The sequence below is a fragment of the Accipiter gentilis genome, chromosome 12 (genome assembly GCF_929443795.1).
Source record: "Accipiter gentilis chromosome 12, bAccGen1.1, whole genome shotgun sequence".
Lineage (NCBI taxonomy): Eukaryota > Metazoa > Chordata > Aves > Accipitriformes > Accipitridae > Astur > Astur gentilis.
Window position 1 is genome coordinate 5075456 of NC_064891.1, and position 16215 is coordinate 5091670.

General features: G+C 40.5%; 2 protein-coding genes across 4 annotated transcripts in view; both read left to right on the forward strand.

Annotated features, from left to right (window-relative positions):
* GRID2 (glutamate ionotropic receptor delta type subunit 2) overlaps positions 1 to 16215 on the forward strand; it is a 744443-nt gene that overhangs the window by 641738 nt on the left and 86490 nt on the right. For all 3 annotated transcript variants that reach the window (XR_007507799.1, XM_049815125.1, XM_049815126.1), the window contains exon 13: positions 3621 to 3816. Coding sequence is in view for 2 of the 3 variants with exons in the window: in XM_049815125.1 (XP_049671082.1) it covers positions 3621 to 3816 (196 nt within the window). In the remaining variant the exon portion in view is untranslated. The remainder of the gene's footprint in view (positions 1 to 3620; positions 3817 to 16215) is intronic.
* LOC126044861 (uncharacterized) lies at positions 1655 to 3610 on the forward strand. The gene is made up of 2 exons (XM_049815135.1): positions 1655 to 2810; positions 2925 to 3610. Exons 1-2 carry the CDS (start codon positions 2742 to 2744, stop codon positions 3465 to 3467), a joined length of 612 nt encoding a protein of 203 aa, XP_049671092.1. The 5' UTR covers positions 1655 to 2741; the 3' UTR covers positions 3468 to 3610.

The window sequence follows — 16215 nt, forward strand, 5'->3', positions numbered from 1 at the left end:
TTGTAAAGTAATGATTGCAATTTTGCTAGGTGCCGTCACTTGAAATTGGAGACTCAGTAAATACTTTTTGTATACTTTTCTAGCCATATGTATGACAAATAACACAGCAATTACAGGACATCACAATATGCATCCTGCGACAGTTCATTGCACTTCTCATCACTGCCAGGAGATACAGAAGTGTACTGGCAGCAGCAGCAGTAACACAGAATGGGTGAATATAGTATGTTGTATTTATCTAGTGCCTTTCACCAGAGATGCTTCTGACAGATAGATAGGTTGTCAATGCAACAGTAGTACACCTCCTTCTACACAACACATTGCCTAATGGTGAGACAGAAATTCTCACCAAGGCCCACTGCTGTCTACCAGGGTGCCTTTCTGCAGAGCTGCACCCCAGCCTGCGTTGTTGCAGGGGGTTACTCCTCCCCAGGTGCAGGGCTTTGCATTTGTCCTTGCTGAATTTCGTACTGCTCCTGTCAGCCCATTCCTCCAGCCTTTCTAGGTCCATCTGCACAGCAGCCTGTCCTTGAGCAATCGGCTGGTCCCCCAATGTTGTGTCATGTGCAAACTTGACAACAGAGTGCTTACTCATCTCCTCCGGGTTATTGGTAAAGACATGTCCCAGGTTAGACCTCTGTGGTACCTCTTACCAGCCTCCAGGTGAGCTACTCTTTGAGCCTGATTATCCAACCAGGAATTTATCCACCTGGTTTACTACCCAGCGAGGCCTAATGACCTAATTTGGAAACAAGAATATTGTGGGAGAGAGTATTCAAAGCCTTGTTAAAGTAAGGCCAACTACATCCATTCCTCTAGTCTTGTCCACAAACGAAGTCATTTTACTGTACAAGGCAACCAGATTGGTCAGGCATGACATACCTTTGGTAAATCTATGTTGACTGCTCCCAGTCAGCTGCTTCTCCTTCACGTGCTCAGAAATGTGCTCTGAGAGGACTCACTCCATGATGTTGGATGACCAGCCTTAATTCCATTAATCATCTTTTTTTAATCTTTTTTTGAATGTAGTCTGGATGTTTCCTTTCTCCAGTGGTCAGGGATGTCCTCCAATTTCCTTCACCTTTCAAAAATTAAAGCAAGCAGCCTTGCAAGGACATTGGCCAGCTCTCAGCACACTTTGATGCAGCCTGCCAGGTCCCATGCACTTCTACGGATATAGTGCTCTCAGTCAACCCCTGCCTTGTCTGGTTGGGATTTACCTGACCGCCAACGGCTTGTTGTTCATTGTCTCCTTGAACTCTGCCTCTAGTCACAGAGACCTTGGAGACCTTGCTGGGGAAGAGTGAGGCAAAGAAGGCATTGAGCACCTCAGCCTTAGCTGTGTCTGCTGTCCCCCTCAACAGATCCACACTTTCCTCGTTCTTTTTAGTTCTGCAAAAGCTGTTCTTGTTACCCTTGAAGTCCTTCAAGAGCACCCACTCTAGCTGAGTATTGGCTTTCCTAATGCTATCCAGAGTTGCCAGGAAATGTTTCTAAACTCCTCCTTTGTAGCCTGTCCATATTTCCATCTTCTCTATATTGTTTGATGAGATGAAGGCCTTTTTGAAATTCTTGGGTTTGTTTAGTAATTCCAAAGTGTAATAGATGATTGAATTGCTTTCCCTGGAGAAACCTATCTGGTGGCTATGTCTAATCTTCAGTACTGATCTTTAGAAAAGTAACAATCCTTATTTCAGTTTATTTATTAAAGCTAAGTATAACATCTTAATAGTTTACTTTTGTAATTCCCCTGATTACTACTAGAGCCTTTTAAAAATATTTCCTTCTTCCCTTTCACACACTGGCTGTAATGAGGTTTCATATTTTTGCTAACAGCTCAGCCGTTTCATATTTAAGCTTTCAGAACTCATAGGTGTTTATCTGGACTTGATAATTAGGTTTTTTTTTCTTTTCAATTACAAATTAGCCACAGTACTTATTCTCCTGATACCTTAGTCTACTAGAGTCTTAGATTTTTCTTCCTAGGAAAGGGCATGTCTCAGTTCTCTGCTAGAAGAACAATATACTTGGTTTCAAGAAAAGCTTCATTTAGCAGCTCACCTTTGATGATCCCATATGTGTACTGATTCTTTGCAAGTTCCCTGCTGCTTATGTTCTTGAAGAGGAATGCCATCTTGTTGGAGAAAGAGGAGAGGATTGTGGGATTTTTAATACCATTAGTTATTTACTCTTCAAAATTAAATTTATCCCTTCCTTGTACTTGCTATATGTTATCTGCTTAGAATTTAGCTCTTGTTCAATGTTTTTCTAAGCCCATATGTCTGAATTTCAAAGGATTTCTTTTTGACTCAACTAACCTCTAAACCCTTGCCATTGAGCTCTATTGATTTTTTCTTTTCCTACTTTCTGTTGTGTTCAGCAGCCTACAATATCCTTTGAGATCCGATTACTGTTTTCTTCAGTGCCATCCCTGGAACACCTAAGAATTCCTTCCCCCACACACACCCCGTAGAGCCATTTTCACAGTCCTCTGTATTTATTGTTTCAGAAACACAACGTGAAATTTGATGAGTTTCCTACATTTGTGCTTCCATTTTCTGTGGCTGCAATGAGCTTTTACAAACTGCTATTGCCTACTTCAAGACAGCATTCAGCCCCTTGATTTGTCCTTATGTGTCATCCACTAGATTTGTGCAGTTTATACAAAGTTAATTTGTGCCAGGAAAGCTGTAATGGGTTTTAGGCAGTAGACATACTGCAGTAGTTATTTTGAAACTTTAATGAATGCCTTTAAAGAACCAAAAGTACCGGAGAGCAATTCTATAGGACAGGAAAATAAAGGCCAAGAGGTAAGGAGACTTTAAAGGGTTCTAATATACCTTTTTAAGTCCAAAACAGTGTTGAAAAAAACATATTTGGGATGCTTTAGAAACTTCTAAACTGGTTAATTTTTCTTCTTATAGGGAATGGATAAGATGAGATCATATGTAAAGTACAACAAATTTACTGGACTAAATAACAGGAATTGTAATGAAAAGACAGTTCTTGAAACTGCAACAGAAATCTTCATATTGCTGAAAATAGTGTGGGATGTGACCTGTGTGATAGATGCACAGTTCAGTGCAGGAATACCACCAAAAAGCTGCTCTTCACCATGTAACCGAGTGGCACATAGAAGTACTCAGCCCAGGTGCTTTGGGCTAGATTTCGTGAGTTCTGGTGCTAACACTCCTGCTCCCCAGCAGCAGGGTGTGTGGTGGCACCACGGTCTCATAGGCGGTTACCCAACTTCTGTTGAACTTGCTGCGTATGGCTGGAGGGACTGTAATGCTCCCTTCTCTCCTTTGCCCCTGCTCAAAGGAGCTTGGTATTTGGCAGGATCCTCTTGCTCCTTCCGTTGGTTTTTTTCATCCATTTTCATTTCTTTCCAGCCCTTCCTTTCACTTCATGTTCCTCCTTGTGTCTTAAATCATAAAAACATTTTTCAGTCTCACTTTGTCTTTTAAGAAAAAAAGAAAAAAAAAAAACAAAAAAAAAAACAAGAGAAACTGGCTTGACAGCCATCTTCCTATACGTTGCCCTTTGCTAGCCTGCAGCTCCTTCCTCTTGAAAATGTGGCTTCAAGTCTCCTGTGTCTCTTTTCTTCACCAACAATTAAGGTCTCTCCAGGATCTCTCAAGACAGACGGATATTCCTTATGGCACTGTCTTGGACTCCGCAGTCTATGAGCACGTCCGAGTGAAAGGGATGAATCCTTTTGAGAGGGACAGCATGTATTCCCAAATGTGGCGGATGATTAACAGAAGTAATGGCTCAGAGAACAACGTCTTGGAGTCGACCGCAGGCATTCAAAAGGTACTGGTATGACTTCCTTTTTGCTTCCCCTTGGAGATGCTCTGCTGTAATACCACATTTGTTTAATTGTTGCTTTTAACAGTAAGGGTTGCATTTTCACCCAGATAATGATCATGCCCAGTGCCAGTTTCTGCAAGCCCATTGCATTGGCATGGAGGATTAGGACTTCTGAGCTATGTAGCTTGTTTTCAATGACTTTTTAAAATGTAAGTACCTAGAGCGTTTGCTCTGAAAAGGATTTATAGGTACGAGAGATGATTAATGCATTTGTCAGGATGCAATATGGGAATAGGATCGCTGGATTTATAACCCCAGAAGACATGGCAGTGTACTGTACAAAGCTTAAAGCACTTTGAATACAAGACATTGATTAACTTATTTTTGTAGACTCCTGACACTGAAAATCTTGGCTTTGAGTTGTAGCTCTGAGTCATGTATGTTTTGAGAGAGGCAGGCAGAAAAAGATGACCTGCATTTAAAGAAGAGTCTCACAGCCACCTTCTGTAGTGGGTTAAGCCGTGGGAAAATATTTTGAGAGCAGGAGTCAGTTTTTGTAGGCACATTTGTGAATGCAATAGTTCCCTCCCATAGTTTTGGTTGACAGCTACAGCTTTTGTAAGAACACTGATCCATGATACAGTTCAGTATTAGGGTGAGTATGGGTTAATGAGTGACTGTATACAAACGTTTTCCCTACCATTGTATCTTCATATTCAGAGTTTTAAATCAAATCTGAGAAATATCATATTTTATATATTTTATTTTAAACTTCAAAATGTGAAGATTGATTAAAGCAAATATGCATGAAGTTGTGTGTTAACTTGTTTTAACCTTGGGTTAGAGATTTCTAAAAACCCAGAAAAACCCTGCCTTTTGTCCCCACCAAAATCCATTTGCCAGGAAAACCTGTAATTTCCGGTGTTTTCACACTGGATACAAACATGTAAGAGGAAAGAGTATGTTAAAAAGAATTATGAAATCACTGGTGATCTCTTGATAATAAAAGAACTACAAAATAACAAAGATTCTTCAGAGTTTGAAAAATCACTAATCCACCCTCTGTATAACTGAGATCATATTTTCTCCTTTGAAGGACTAAACAGCATGAAAGAAGAGGCAAGAAAGGCCCTGGGGAACTGCACTTTTGAAACCCCTTTAGATAAAGTCATAAGCTGAAAAAGCAAGAAAAAAAAGAGCCTGAAAATGTAGTGGCTAGAGGAAATTGCTTTTTTTAAGAAAATATATTTTAGCTCAGTTTGTAAGGGGCCGATAAAGCTGGGTTTTGCCTTTTGTATGAAAAGCTGCCCTCCTTCTAGTTTGCCTTACCACTAAGGGTTTCAGAAGAATCAAAAACCAGAGCACGTCAAACACAGCTGTGTTGACTAATGGCTTTTAGCTGAAAAAAACAACCAGTGTATCACGCTGGCAGGTAATTCCAGATTACAGCCTTTGATTTCTCATTCCTGGAAACATGGCAGTTGTTGTCCTAAAACCCACAAAACCAGAAATACCTGAGTTCTTTAATTTCCCATGCCTTTGCTTCCCAGGAATAAGCACTTGCAAAAGATGATGTTGAAAAACCAAGTTGCAGCATGTTATCAGGCCAACCACCCTCCAATTTTAAAATATTAGAGGGCTCAGACCCAATTCTAATGAACATACACATCCACCTATGTGTGTGCAGTGTCTCCCCTTCTTTTGCCTTACAGGAAGAAATGACTCAGAAAAAGATTATTTGCCAGTTGCTGTTCACACAGAAGCTTTTGGGAGATTGTACTTGGCCTGCTCAGGAAGAAAGGTGGATGAAGAATGTGATGTTAAAAGCTAATCTTAGGGAAGTAAAATTAATATTTTAAAAGGTAGCTGATAAGAGGCAGAGATTATAATCTCTGTAACATACTTCAAAAAAATGAAAACATTTCAGAGGAAAGAATTCATGGGTCCCCTTGGCCTATTTATATACTTCGTAATGTTCTTCAGGGCCTTGAACAAATTTAACTGGCCACATCAGAGCTATTAACCAGATTATAACCCTGGACAAACTAAGCCAACAGGTCTCCCTCTGTGCTTCATTTTGTTTCTGCCATTAATCAGCACTAAAGCATGACTGAACAGCAGTTTGTCCAAGCTCTCCGAGGCCGTTACCTCCGCACACGTTCCTGGAGTGCTAAGTGAGGGCTTAGGCTTAACGAGTGCTTCCAAATGGGTACAGGGAAAGGGATTTCCACTAGGCTGCCTAATGACCATGAAGGGACTGCAATAGGAGGGACCACCATGGGAGAGAGGTGTGCAGGAAGGATGTTATGGATGCAGCGGACATGCTCTTCTTTAACAACAGTCCCTGCTGCACCTTCTCCGAGGTTAAATGGGGTTTGCAAGTAGCCATCATAGAATAGGCTTTGCCAAACATTTCTGTTATATCTTGAAAGTCCTTTAGTTTTGTCTTGCTTTTAGTCTTCAAATTACAGTGGAGCTGGCACTCTTTTTATTCTGACAAAAGTAGTAGTTTAATACTAATGTATATGTAAACAGGGGGAAGGGGAGGGGGATCAACTGCTGATTTACTCATCGCATCATCCCGCTCACTCAGCAGGACTGCCTGCTTGCTGTACCAGTGACTTCATGGGGAACGGCACCTGTGTGAGTGAAAATACAATACAGCCAAATGACAATGATTGCGTAGTCCCATTTTGCATCAGGGAATCTACCACTTTGACCTGCTTTTCCTGGCAGGAGGGCAAGGCAGGCAAGAGAAGTAAGATGGGAAGATCATGCTGCTGTTAGTTTTCAGGTTTTGATATTTATTGGTCCTGTTCTCATAAATCAGGTGCATACATATCACTGTGTGTGCTCCTATTCCATCCATAGTGAACAGCTATATACACCATCAGGTCTGGTTAGAGAGCAGGTGGGTAATTCACCCTGAAGAGACAGCGGCGTTTTAAATACCTCAAACAGGAGACAGCCTGAAAAGCGCAGGCACTCTAGATATTTTTTGCCACTTATTGTCTCTTCCTTTCTCAAAAGGCAACAAAAAGCAGTTGAAGATCTGAATTGAAGGTAGGAAAGCATCCAGTTGTTTGTCTTCCTGCCCTGTCAAATCAAAATTGATGGGGAGGTAGCTGTATTCCTATATATGCTTGGATTATTCTGGAGAATATTCACTTTTATCTTCTTTTTTTCTTTATTATTCCCAAATGTTTCATGTATCTCAAATTGATTTTCCCTTTTTGCATAGGTTATGAAATATGCATCTCATTCTGTCACAGGAATCTCTATTTTCACAGAAGTTATTTATTTGGACAGGATTTACAGAGCCCTAAGTCATGCCTGCTTAAACATTCATTGAGAACTCCAAGAAAAATCATTTAGGCTTAAACATATCACATTACATACCTCTTTATGTCTTCTTAAAAAGCACATTACCCTGCTTAATCCTTTACAAGCACCACAGGCTTTCCTATCCTTGGAACTATTCCCATTTAAAATATAATGAAGTGCTTCCATTGTGCCCCTGTCTGCTCTTTCTTCCCTAGAGTATAATAGTGCCTAATGCCCTATCCTACCCACCTTGTTCCTCTGAACATGATACCATAGCCTACAGCGTCTGCATTTTTCTCAGCAGTACAAAGTGGAAAATTCCTTTCCCAGGCTGCATATGAAGAATCCAAATGCGTTTGAAACCCCTGCCTCTTTAACTCTATGTGCCAAATATTTAGCCAGTAGGAAACTTGAGAAATAATGCTTCTGGATGGTGCATTAAAAGAAACTCCTCTTAGGCTCTCATAATATTTCCTCTTCAACTTTCACACAGTATCAAAAGGAATTTGGTCCTGAGATTTTGATTTTCTTGTGATCTTACTTACATTGCCAGTAGAAACATGCTAGCAACTGCTGAGCCTGTTTGTTTTCCCTGGACACTGTGGATGGCACTTTCACCTTCCTGAGAATATTGTAACAGTAATAATATTGTTTAAACTACCTATGAATAGGCCATAACAAAACTTTGCTAAGGTGATTTGTCTGGGGAAGAAAGGAATAATAATGATTTGCGATTCTGTGTTAGAACAAGTTATTAATAACTGGGCATGGTTATTCTTAATTTGTTTTCAGCAGTAGCAACAGCATGAAGATTTCTATTGATGGGCCAAAAAAACTCCTGAATTAACTAGTTATCCTGATTTACTCACAAATTTGCTGTTGGAATTGCCCTTCTGGTGGCAGATACACTCATCACACCACAAAATGATCTAGTTAATACATGCAAGTCCATACATCTTTGTTGTGAACATTTCTGACAATGGAGTTGGCCAATGAAAAGACACTGAAAACAAGAGAAAAGGAAAACAGACTTTTTGGATACTGGATCTGTACTGTGATTCAGCAGTGCAATTTATCTATTTTGGAATTACTGTCTCCTGCACAGTCCATGACTTGGAGCTGACAGGTGCTTGGGGGTACCAAATGCGCCTGCTGTCCTTACTTGGTATTATCATGGGTGGTCTGGCTCCATCTTATTTGTCATATAGCATCCTTTTCCTGGAAAGCAAGTCTCAACATAAAACCTGAGCCAGATTTACCAGTGAAGTGCTGTTAATAATGACAGGAGGAATGCCTGATCCACTGACACTAAGTTGTTTAAAGTCTCATAGCTTGTCAACATTGTCAGCTTATGGGGGTAGGGGAATGGGGTATATTTCATTGCAAAGTATATTTCTCATAGCCTTATCAAAAATTGGCTTCAGTTTGCATGAGCCAAAAGAATAATCGGCCTGGAGGTTGGTTTTTTCCTGTAATCCTGTGTATCTTTGCTTCCATATCTTGGGCTTAAACAAACTTGCAGCAGTGCAAAAATTTAGAATCCTGACCAGAAAACACTGCAAACGCAGTGTGGCATTACTTTCAGGCATTATCAAAAGGCTAATAGTTATCTGGATTAGCTCAGGGGGTCAATGTGTTTTGGATGTATAAAAACAGGTCTGTGACAGTTAACAGAGCGTGACAAAGATTCTGTGCATAGCTTTAAAAATTAAATGTAAAACTGTTTTCCTGCTGCCTCATTTTCTCAGAATTCAAGGTAGGCTCAAGAAAAGGCTTGCTCTCCCTCACTCCTAAGCATATATTAAAGTTTGATCTAACTTTGACTTTCTAGAGTTTTCACAGGTTTTATGTTGAATAGAACACCTGCAAGTTATTTTTCTGCAGAGTTTAGCTTTATTCCAACAAAAATTTAAATCAAAATTTGAGTCGTCTTACATATCAAGAAATGGATCTACAGAGACATCTGTTCGTCCAACAACTAAGCGAGCCAACTACTGCCGTATTCCTTTTGTCTCCAAAGTCTCCTGAAAATTTTATCTGAGTTCATCTCCCATTTCATCTTACCTCCTCTGGAATGTACCTTTCCCCTTTTGCTCTCACTGAAATGCCATCCAAGTTGCTCATGACTTCTGTTCAAAGGTCAGTCTGCACATGCCTGCCAGTCACTTTAACAGCCTCAGATGTCACTGACTGATGTCCTGCTGTGGTGCCATGCTGTTCTACCTTCCAAGACTGTCTTTGCTTGCTCTCTCTCTTCTCTTTCTATTGTTTTGGAGAATTTTCCAGATCTGTTCAATTTTTGTGGGCTATCCTACATCTAAGACCATAGTCTCTTCTATCTGTAGCTCATCCCTGAGTATTCTCAAGTCCAGACAAATTCACCTAGTGGCTCCAGGGAGACAACCTGCAGTTCTGCTTCTCTTACTCTGAACTGAGCTCCTTTTATCAGCAATAAAATTTTTGTGTTTTCCTCTACTGTCTTTTCATGTCTGACCACTAACTTAGTTCAACCTCAGACCTACAGTAGCTGACCTCATCATCTTCATTTTCTTTGCTGTGGTTTTCTATTGCTTAAGCTTGTGTTTAAGTTTTGCCAATTCACCTTCCATAACATGTCTGTGATTTACCCATACAACCTCCAGACCATCGCTTCAATAGTTTTCAATGTTATTTTCTGGGGCCTTTATAAAGCACTCTTTATGCATTTAGTTCTATTGAAAATGCTTCTGGAAAAAAAAGAAGAAAAAAAGAAAAGTTGTCTTGAGTTTCAAGGCCCTTTGTGGTCATTCTGACTCTCCCTGTAGCTTTCTCATTTCTGAATTGGAAATCATTCATGTGAGCTTTCAGTGCAACTCCTTTTTCAAGCAAGAATCTTTATGCTTTCTCCAAGGACTCTTCTGTAAGGTACAAAGTTTTCCCTTAAGACAGTAGTGTTGTCTTTTCTGCAAACTCCTTAACACTCTCCTTTGTTATTGCACTAACTAAAACCTTGACAACTAGGTCTCTGGTGTACTCCGATCACTACCCATCAACTTAGCAGCACTGTTTTATTGTTTCTTTACGCTCTTTCCCTTCATTTGGCTTATTTTATAACTGCCAAATAAGAGGGGAGAGAGGAACTCACACTATAGTCATCTAAATACCATCATAGATGTGATGTGGGTGAAACCGAAGCACTACTATACCTTAGAATGAACTAAGTTAATGAATACAACCATTATCAGATGAAGTGTATTTCTCAGAAAACAACCTCTCTGTGTGTGACCTTTCAGCCTTCATCCTCAAAGTAGAGCTACAGCCGAACTTCAAAAGATGAACATGGGAGCTAAAGTTTGTAACAGTCTGATAGAATATAAAAAAGCGGGGGGGGGGGGGGGGGGAGGGGGGGGAGATTATTGAGCAATTGGTCCTTGTCACCTCTCATTTTCTCCAGCTTCAATGGTGCCAGCTACATATTTCTCTTGAATTGCCTCATTGATTAACATAATTGCATTAATCTCAGAAACAGTTTTCTAATCTTGAAGTTTTCTGCTTGTTTTCAGAGAAGGTTTATTTGCCTGAAAGCTTGGTTATTTAGGGGTCTCCCCACAGATATATCCCTTCTTCTGTTCAGAGGTAATTCTCTCTTAAAACCTTACTTCACTTAGATCCTTAAACTGTCATGGCTACAACGATACTTCCATCATGTGTAACTTTAGGTGCCTAATTTAGGTGCCCAAGTTTCTTTCCTAGCTATCATAGACAGACAATTTCCTTCTCTAGAGAGTGGTTGGGAGTGCCTAAGCTGGGATCCTATTTTTCTTGGTGGCTTATTTTGTACAGTACCTATCAAAATAAGATCATATTCCATGACTAGAAACTGCAATAAAAATAAGAAACAGCAAAATATACCCCAAGGAACTAATTTTGCTCAAATCCTGTAGAACTGCATTCTGCAGAGAGCTGAGTCCAGACTTTTCAGCTGGAGAAAGGATGGCTGACAGCCCTTTGAGGAGTGAGCGTGGGATGGGGAGTCCCCACCCTTCATCCTGATGGCCAAATACAAAGCTAAGTACTTCATGCCTTAGCCTGTTTCTAACCCTGTAGTCATCTTTTTACACAGCAAAACAGTCCAGAGAGGAAAATTGTTTCCTTTGTCGGTACAGATTTCACTTGGGGTTTGTCTTGTGTAGAAGTGGACTAATTGGGATGGTGTCATGAGAGAAACACGCGGAGTGCATCCCTGTCCCAATGGTAGGAGACCAGCTCTGTAGAGTGCGCGTAGCTGCCACTATAAGGCACATGGTGCACTGCCAGGTATTTAGCCTAAAACAATCCACATGCACATGCAAAAAGTAGAATTAATTTTGTGTTAAATAGCCCTCAGTCTCTACCTGTAGAGAAAATGAATAGGTGTTTCCTTTTTTTTTTTCATTTCTGCAGAACTTTGGATATTTCTGATAGGTGGGGAAGGTAGGATCACAACACCACACTGACGGTGAGTGTAGCTAGACCACAACATGCAGAGTAACTGCTGATGGCTATCTGTATGAGGAGTTTCTAGCTGGCAACGCTTAGTTTATCCCCCTTATAGCTCCTTGTGCCTTTTTCTGGCAGTGTGCAACTTTGGGAATTGCTGCCAGGGTGGTATGTATCCCCATTTGTTTCCATGGCCATATCACATCTGAATACTGTAATCCTGATATTTATATGAGAGAGAGACTTTAAATTTCTGAATAACTAAGCAGCATGAGTGCCGCTTTCATTTGCACTGGCAAGTGATTAATTGTAGAAATTCCGAGCTCCCTCCTGAAGCTGGGATTTTTAGGGGACAGGAAATTTTGGAAGGGAGCAGGGAGTAAGAAAACTGACAATTAGAAAATAATTTAAGTAAAAGAGTGCATTTGCAGTCAGTGATTGTAAAAGCTGAACATGAGCATGTCAGGATAATGCTCAAAGGAAATTTTTTCGCTAGCATTATTTGTTGCTGAAGTTTTCTCAGCTGGCCACACTCAGTATTAGGGAGGCACCTATTAGAAAGGGTGGCATAAACGGAAAAGGATGCTGAACTCACCCCTACAAATGAGTTGCTTAATTTGTGCATGTTAGGGTCTAACAGAGCAATACTATTGTCATATTCCATAAAAAAAAGGGGGGGTTGAGTATTTACTATGTGATGAGTGCATTTATTATGCATTAGCACAGGAGAGGTCTGAGAGAGAAACAGCTCTCATGGGTGCTGTTACAAACCATCTCATGAGTAAAATACAGGCTTTAGTAAGCAGTGCAAAACAGGAGATGTCTTTATGGATATATTTGCAGCAAAACAGAAGTTCTGCTGCATGTTACTCTCTCAGTTAAAACCAGAACAAGATGATCTCCGTTCTATCAGCTGCAGAGGCCAAGAAGGGTTTGGGAGAGGAAGATTCCTTGGGACAGAAAGGTACTGAGGGGGTAGTTTTGTAGGGTGTCAGTTGTCATTTGGGTACTGCTGCTAGCGTGATGTTGGTCCTGATGTGGTATCTTACAGTGAAAGCATGTTGGGTATATATAATGAAAAAGGAATACAGGGAGACTTTTGCTAGGTAATAAACTTTTGCTACTTTTTCCAACCCATAAATCTGCTTCTAATGCAGTTGCTAAAATTGTATGTACTACCTTTCTAGGCTCTTCCATCTATGGCATTGCTTCAGCAAAAAAGAGTATGACCAGCAGCTATAAATGACCAAAAACTGTAGAGGGATGAGCAAGTTCTGCTGGGACACTAGCAGAGCAGTGAAACTCCCCTTGTGTGTCAGCAGCTTGTGGAGGGATACACCCTTCTCTGGATTTTGGAGTAGCACGTACGTTATCTCAGGTTTTATTACTGCAGGATGACTTTGAGCTCAGCGCTCGCTGTTCTGCTCTGTTAGCACCTGGTGTCTTCAGAAACTAGGTGTGCTGCTTGCATGTCATACCACTTTGGCAAGTGGTCATTTATTTTGATTTAGCAGGAATTGGAATGAATATGACATAACAAGTCTCGTAATCCTTTACGCCTCTAAGATTGCTCTTTATTAAACAAGAGAGACTCCTGATGGAAGTTACAAACTCCTACAAATATGCTTTCCTACTCTGGTCACATCTGATGTGGGCCATTTCTGTGCAACCTGTGGGGAGGCAAAGCTTGGCATGAGTAAAATGTCCACCCTGAAGTACTTTTTGTTACTTCTTCAGGTCGCTTCTTGCAGCCATTTTCCTATGGGAGGGTGACAAAGGGATTCGAATTTGTCAGTTTAACAACCACACATTTTCTTTCGTGCCCAGATCTAGTTCCATATCCCTTTTCAAAACCATCAGTGGAAAAGGTCTGTCAAAAAATGCCACCTCAGGGAGAAATAGAAATTTGAATTATGTCTCCTCCTTTGTAGGTTCCTCCTGTCCTTCTCCTGCATTTTTTAACCCCCTCATGCAATGGCAGTAGTAAAGCCACAGCTCCCTCACTGAACCCTCTCCGTGACTCGTGTCCCTTTCCATGGCAGAGAGACATGTCCGTGCTCCGATTCCTCATTTTGGATTCTTGTTATCCTAAGAAAGAAAAACTCTATAAAGTGCCTGATGGAGAAGAGCAGTTTGGCATTTGGAGCACTCTTGTTTGGCTACATGGGACACAAAACATATTAGGCTTCTATTATTCTGGTCCTGTGAACTCTTATTTCTCCATTTTATCTCCATTAACTTAGTGCTTTTCGTACAGAGGTTCTGTAACATTTCCAGGTTCATGAAGATGAATAACACCACCATACCAAGGGTGTCTGGGGACTACACAGACTCCTACGCAGTTCCAGCAACCTCAGATCATTCTTTTCCTTCTGTCTCGCTTCACTTTGCTCCCTCCCTTTTACTTTTTCATTTTTCTGCATTTGACCCTCTGTCCTTTCTGTTTGGGTACCAGCTACTCCAGCTTTTTCCCAGCTCTCTGAGCCTTTCTTCTTTCCACCCTTCACCTCTCTATGTGGTCACGCTTCCCCTTTGCTATCTCCATTGGCTTACATTGTCTCGCTGTTTATATGTGCAATGAATTCTGTGAGTTTCATTTTGCAATCACATGAAGCTTTCCAAAACTCTGTCACTTTGAAGCCCAGTTGCAGGCTCACAGTGTGGTGGGCTGCACAGGGGACGTATCACACACAGATCAGGGGAAATGCAGACTCTGTCTAATGATCAATAGATGGAGACAGGAGAGCACACTCTTGCTTCAGGCACAGAACGTGGTAATGTATTCGCTTTCTTGCTTAAATGTTTCCAGCTATCATTTTTGTGTATTAACATATTTTAATAATACTCAAATACGTTGTGGTGCATTAACAAATGCAAATGATGGGATTGAATGTAAGGTTGTTTGAAGGATATATGCAACAGAAAAAAGACATGTAGAGAAGTAATGAGAAAGGGATGTATAAAATGTGCTGTACATTCCAGCTCTAAAGCATGTCTTGGACTATGAGGTTGCAAATCTAAAACAGTGAGAGAGGTATAAGAGGTAACAGGGAGATCTTGTTTCGTATTTCTGGAGCTGCTATACCAATTATTCATAAAACAGTTTGAAAGATTTATATGATTTCTGTTAAATAACTTGTTACTAAACAAACAAAAAGTCTATTCCAGAGACCAGCAAATGCAATTTCAGTGAGTAGACCTGTAGCAATTCTCCACTGTAAGACATTTAATAGTCCCTCCTGAAATCATTCAGAATTTTTTAATTCTAATACTCTTACAGCTGTAAGTAATAGGAAAGAAAAGAGGATAGCTCAAGGAGAACCTGCAGCTGCTCTGATAACAAATTTTTACACTATCATCCTTGAATAATCAATACATTAATAAGTATATTGGTAGGCAATGAAATGTCAGTGAAATAATAAGGATGGTGTAGGAAAATTAAATCATAGACTAAAAAGCACTGGCAGAATGCTTAAGAAAATCAACCTTTCTAGTCTCTAACATATATAAGTATCAAGTATCTAAGTATCAGAAGCTTTAATTAAAACAGATTAAAGTCATCCTAGTCTCAAAACAGGAGGGAGGAGAAAGTGCAGTGTGGTTTAAGATATCATGTAGAGAAATAAAGCACAGAAAAGGCTAACTTTTCAAATACAAAAGAACCTAAAATTTTACCTATGCATCCCTAAAATGGTGTTTATGTTTACAAAGTCCAAGCCTGTGCTTCTAAATACCCATGTGCATTTAAATGCAAGTACAGGTTGTAGAGCCAGAGAGATCTTAAAACATCTGGTCTGGGAGAGTGGAGACTGAGCAGACTTTTGCTGCTGGCTGTTTTTTGACATTGTCCTTAGTCATCAGATTATACATAGTGGGAAATATTCTAGTAAAACTGCATTTGGTTGTAATATATCAATTTATTGAACCCCAAGTGTTTTGAGAAAGAAAAAAGAAAGGTTTATGTTGTGTTTAAGGAGGGAGAGAGGAGGAAGAGGACCAGTTTGAAGCACCAGATCTGGTGGTTCAAACTGGATACTTGTTACAAAAAAAAAAAAAAAAAAAAAAAAAAAAAAAAGATGTCCTACTCAGCAGAGTGCCAGAACATATGATTAACTTTTGTAGACTTAAACCATACTCATGCCAGCAAAATCCTGAGGTTGGGTTGCAGGGGGGTATTTCTTTGAAGGACAATTATAGTAAACAGAAAGTCTCCAGTGCAGAGGCTGTCGGGCTGTGCCAAGTTCTAGTGTCAGGACATGATCAGCAGCTCTTGCGGGTGCTTTGCTCTCCAGCCTTATTCACTTGCCTCCTCTGGAGCAATGTGAAATGGAAACACACCTCTTTAACTCCCACTAAATATCTCAGGGGGTTTCAAATCTCATTCAGCCAGAAGTTTCATACAGCTTTCTTCCTAACACCTGTGCAGGGCTCTGAAATCTAGAAGGCAAGTGTTTTGAACTAAAATGGGACTCTGCATGCACATCATGGCTGTGCCTATGGGCTGTGGATGGCTCCTGGGATGGACCAGGGAGTAGCCTGGCAGGGAATTATTTGGGCTCTCGCTCCTGACATTGCCTCTGAGCTCCTTTGTGGGTGTGCAGAGAAGCTTTTCTAAACATT

What these genes read in the sequence shown, in the direction of transcription:
- LOC126044861 (XM_049815135.1), top strand. Translation starts at nt 2,742, where the DNA reads ATGAATGCCTTTAAAGAACCAAAAGTACCGGAGAGCAATTCTATAGGA. An exon ending in AGGAAAATAAAGGCCAAGAG is followed by an intron (nt 2,811 to 2,924) that starts GTAAGGAGACTT and finishes TTCTTCTTATAG; the next exon opens with GGAATGGATAAGATGAGATC.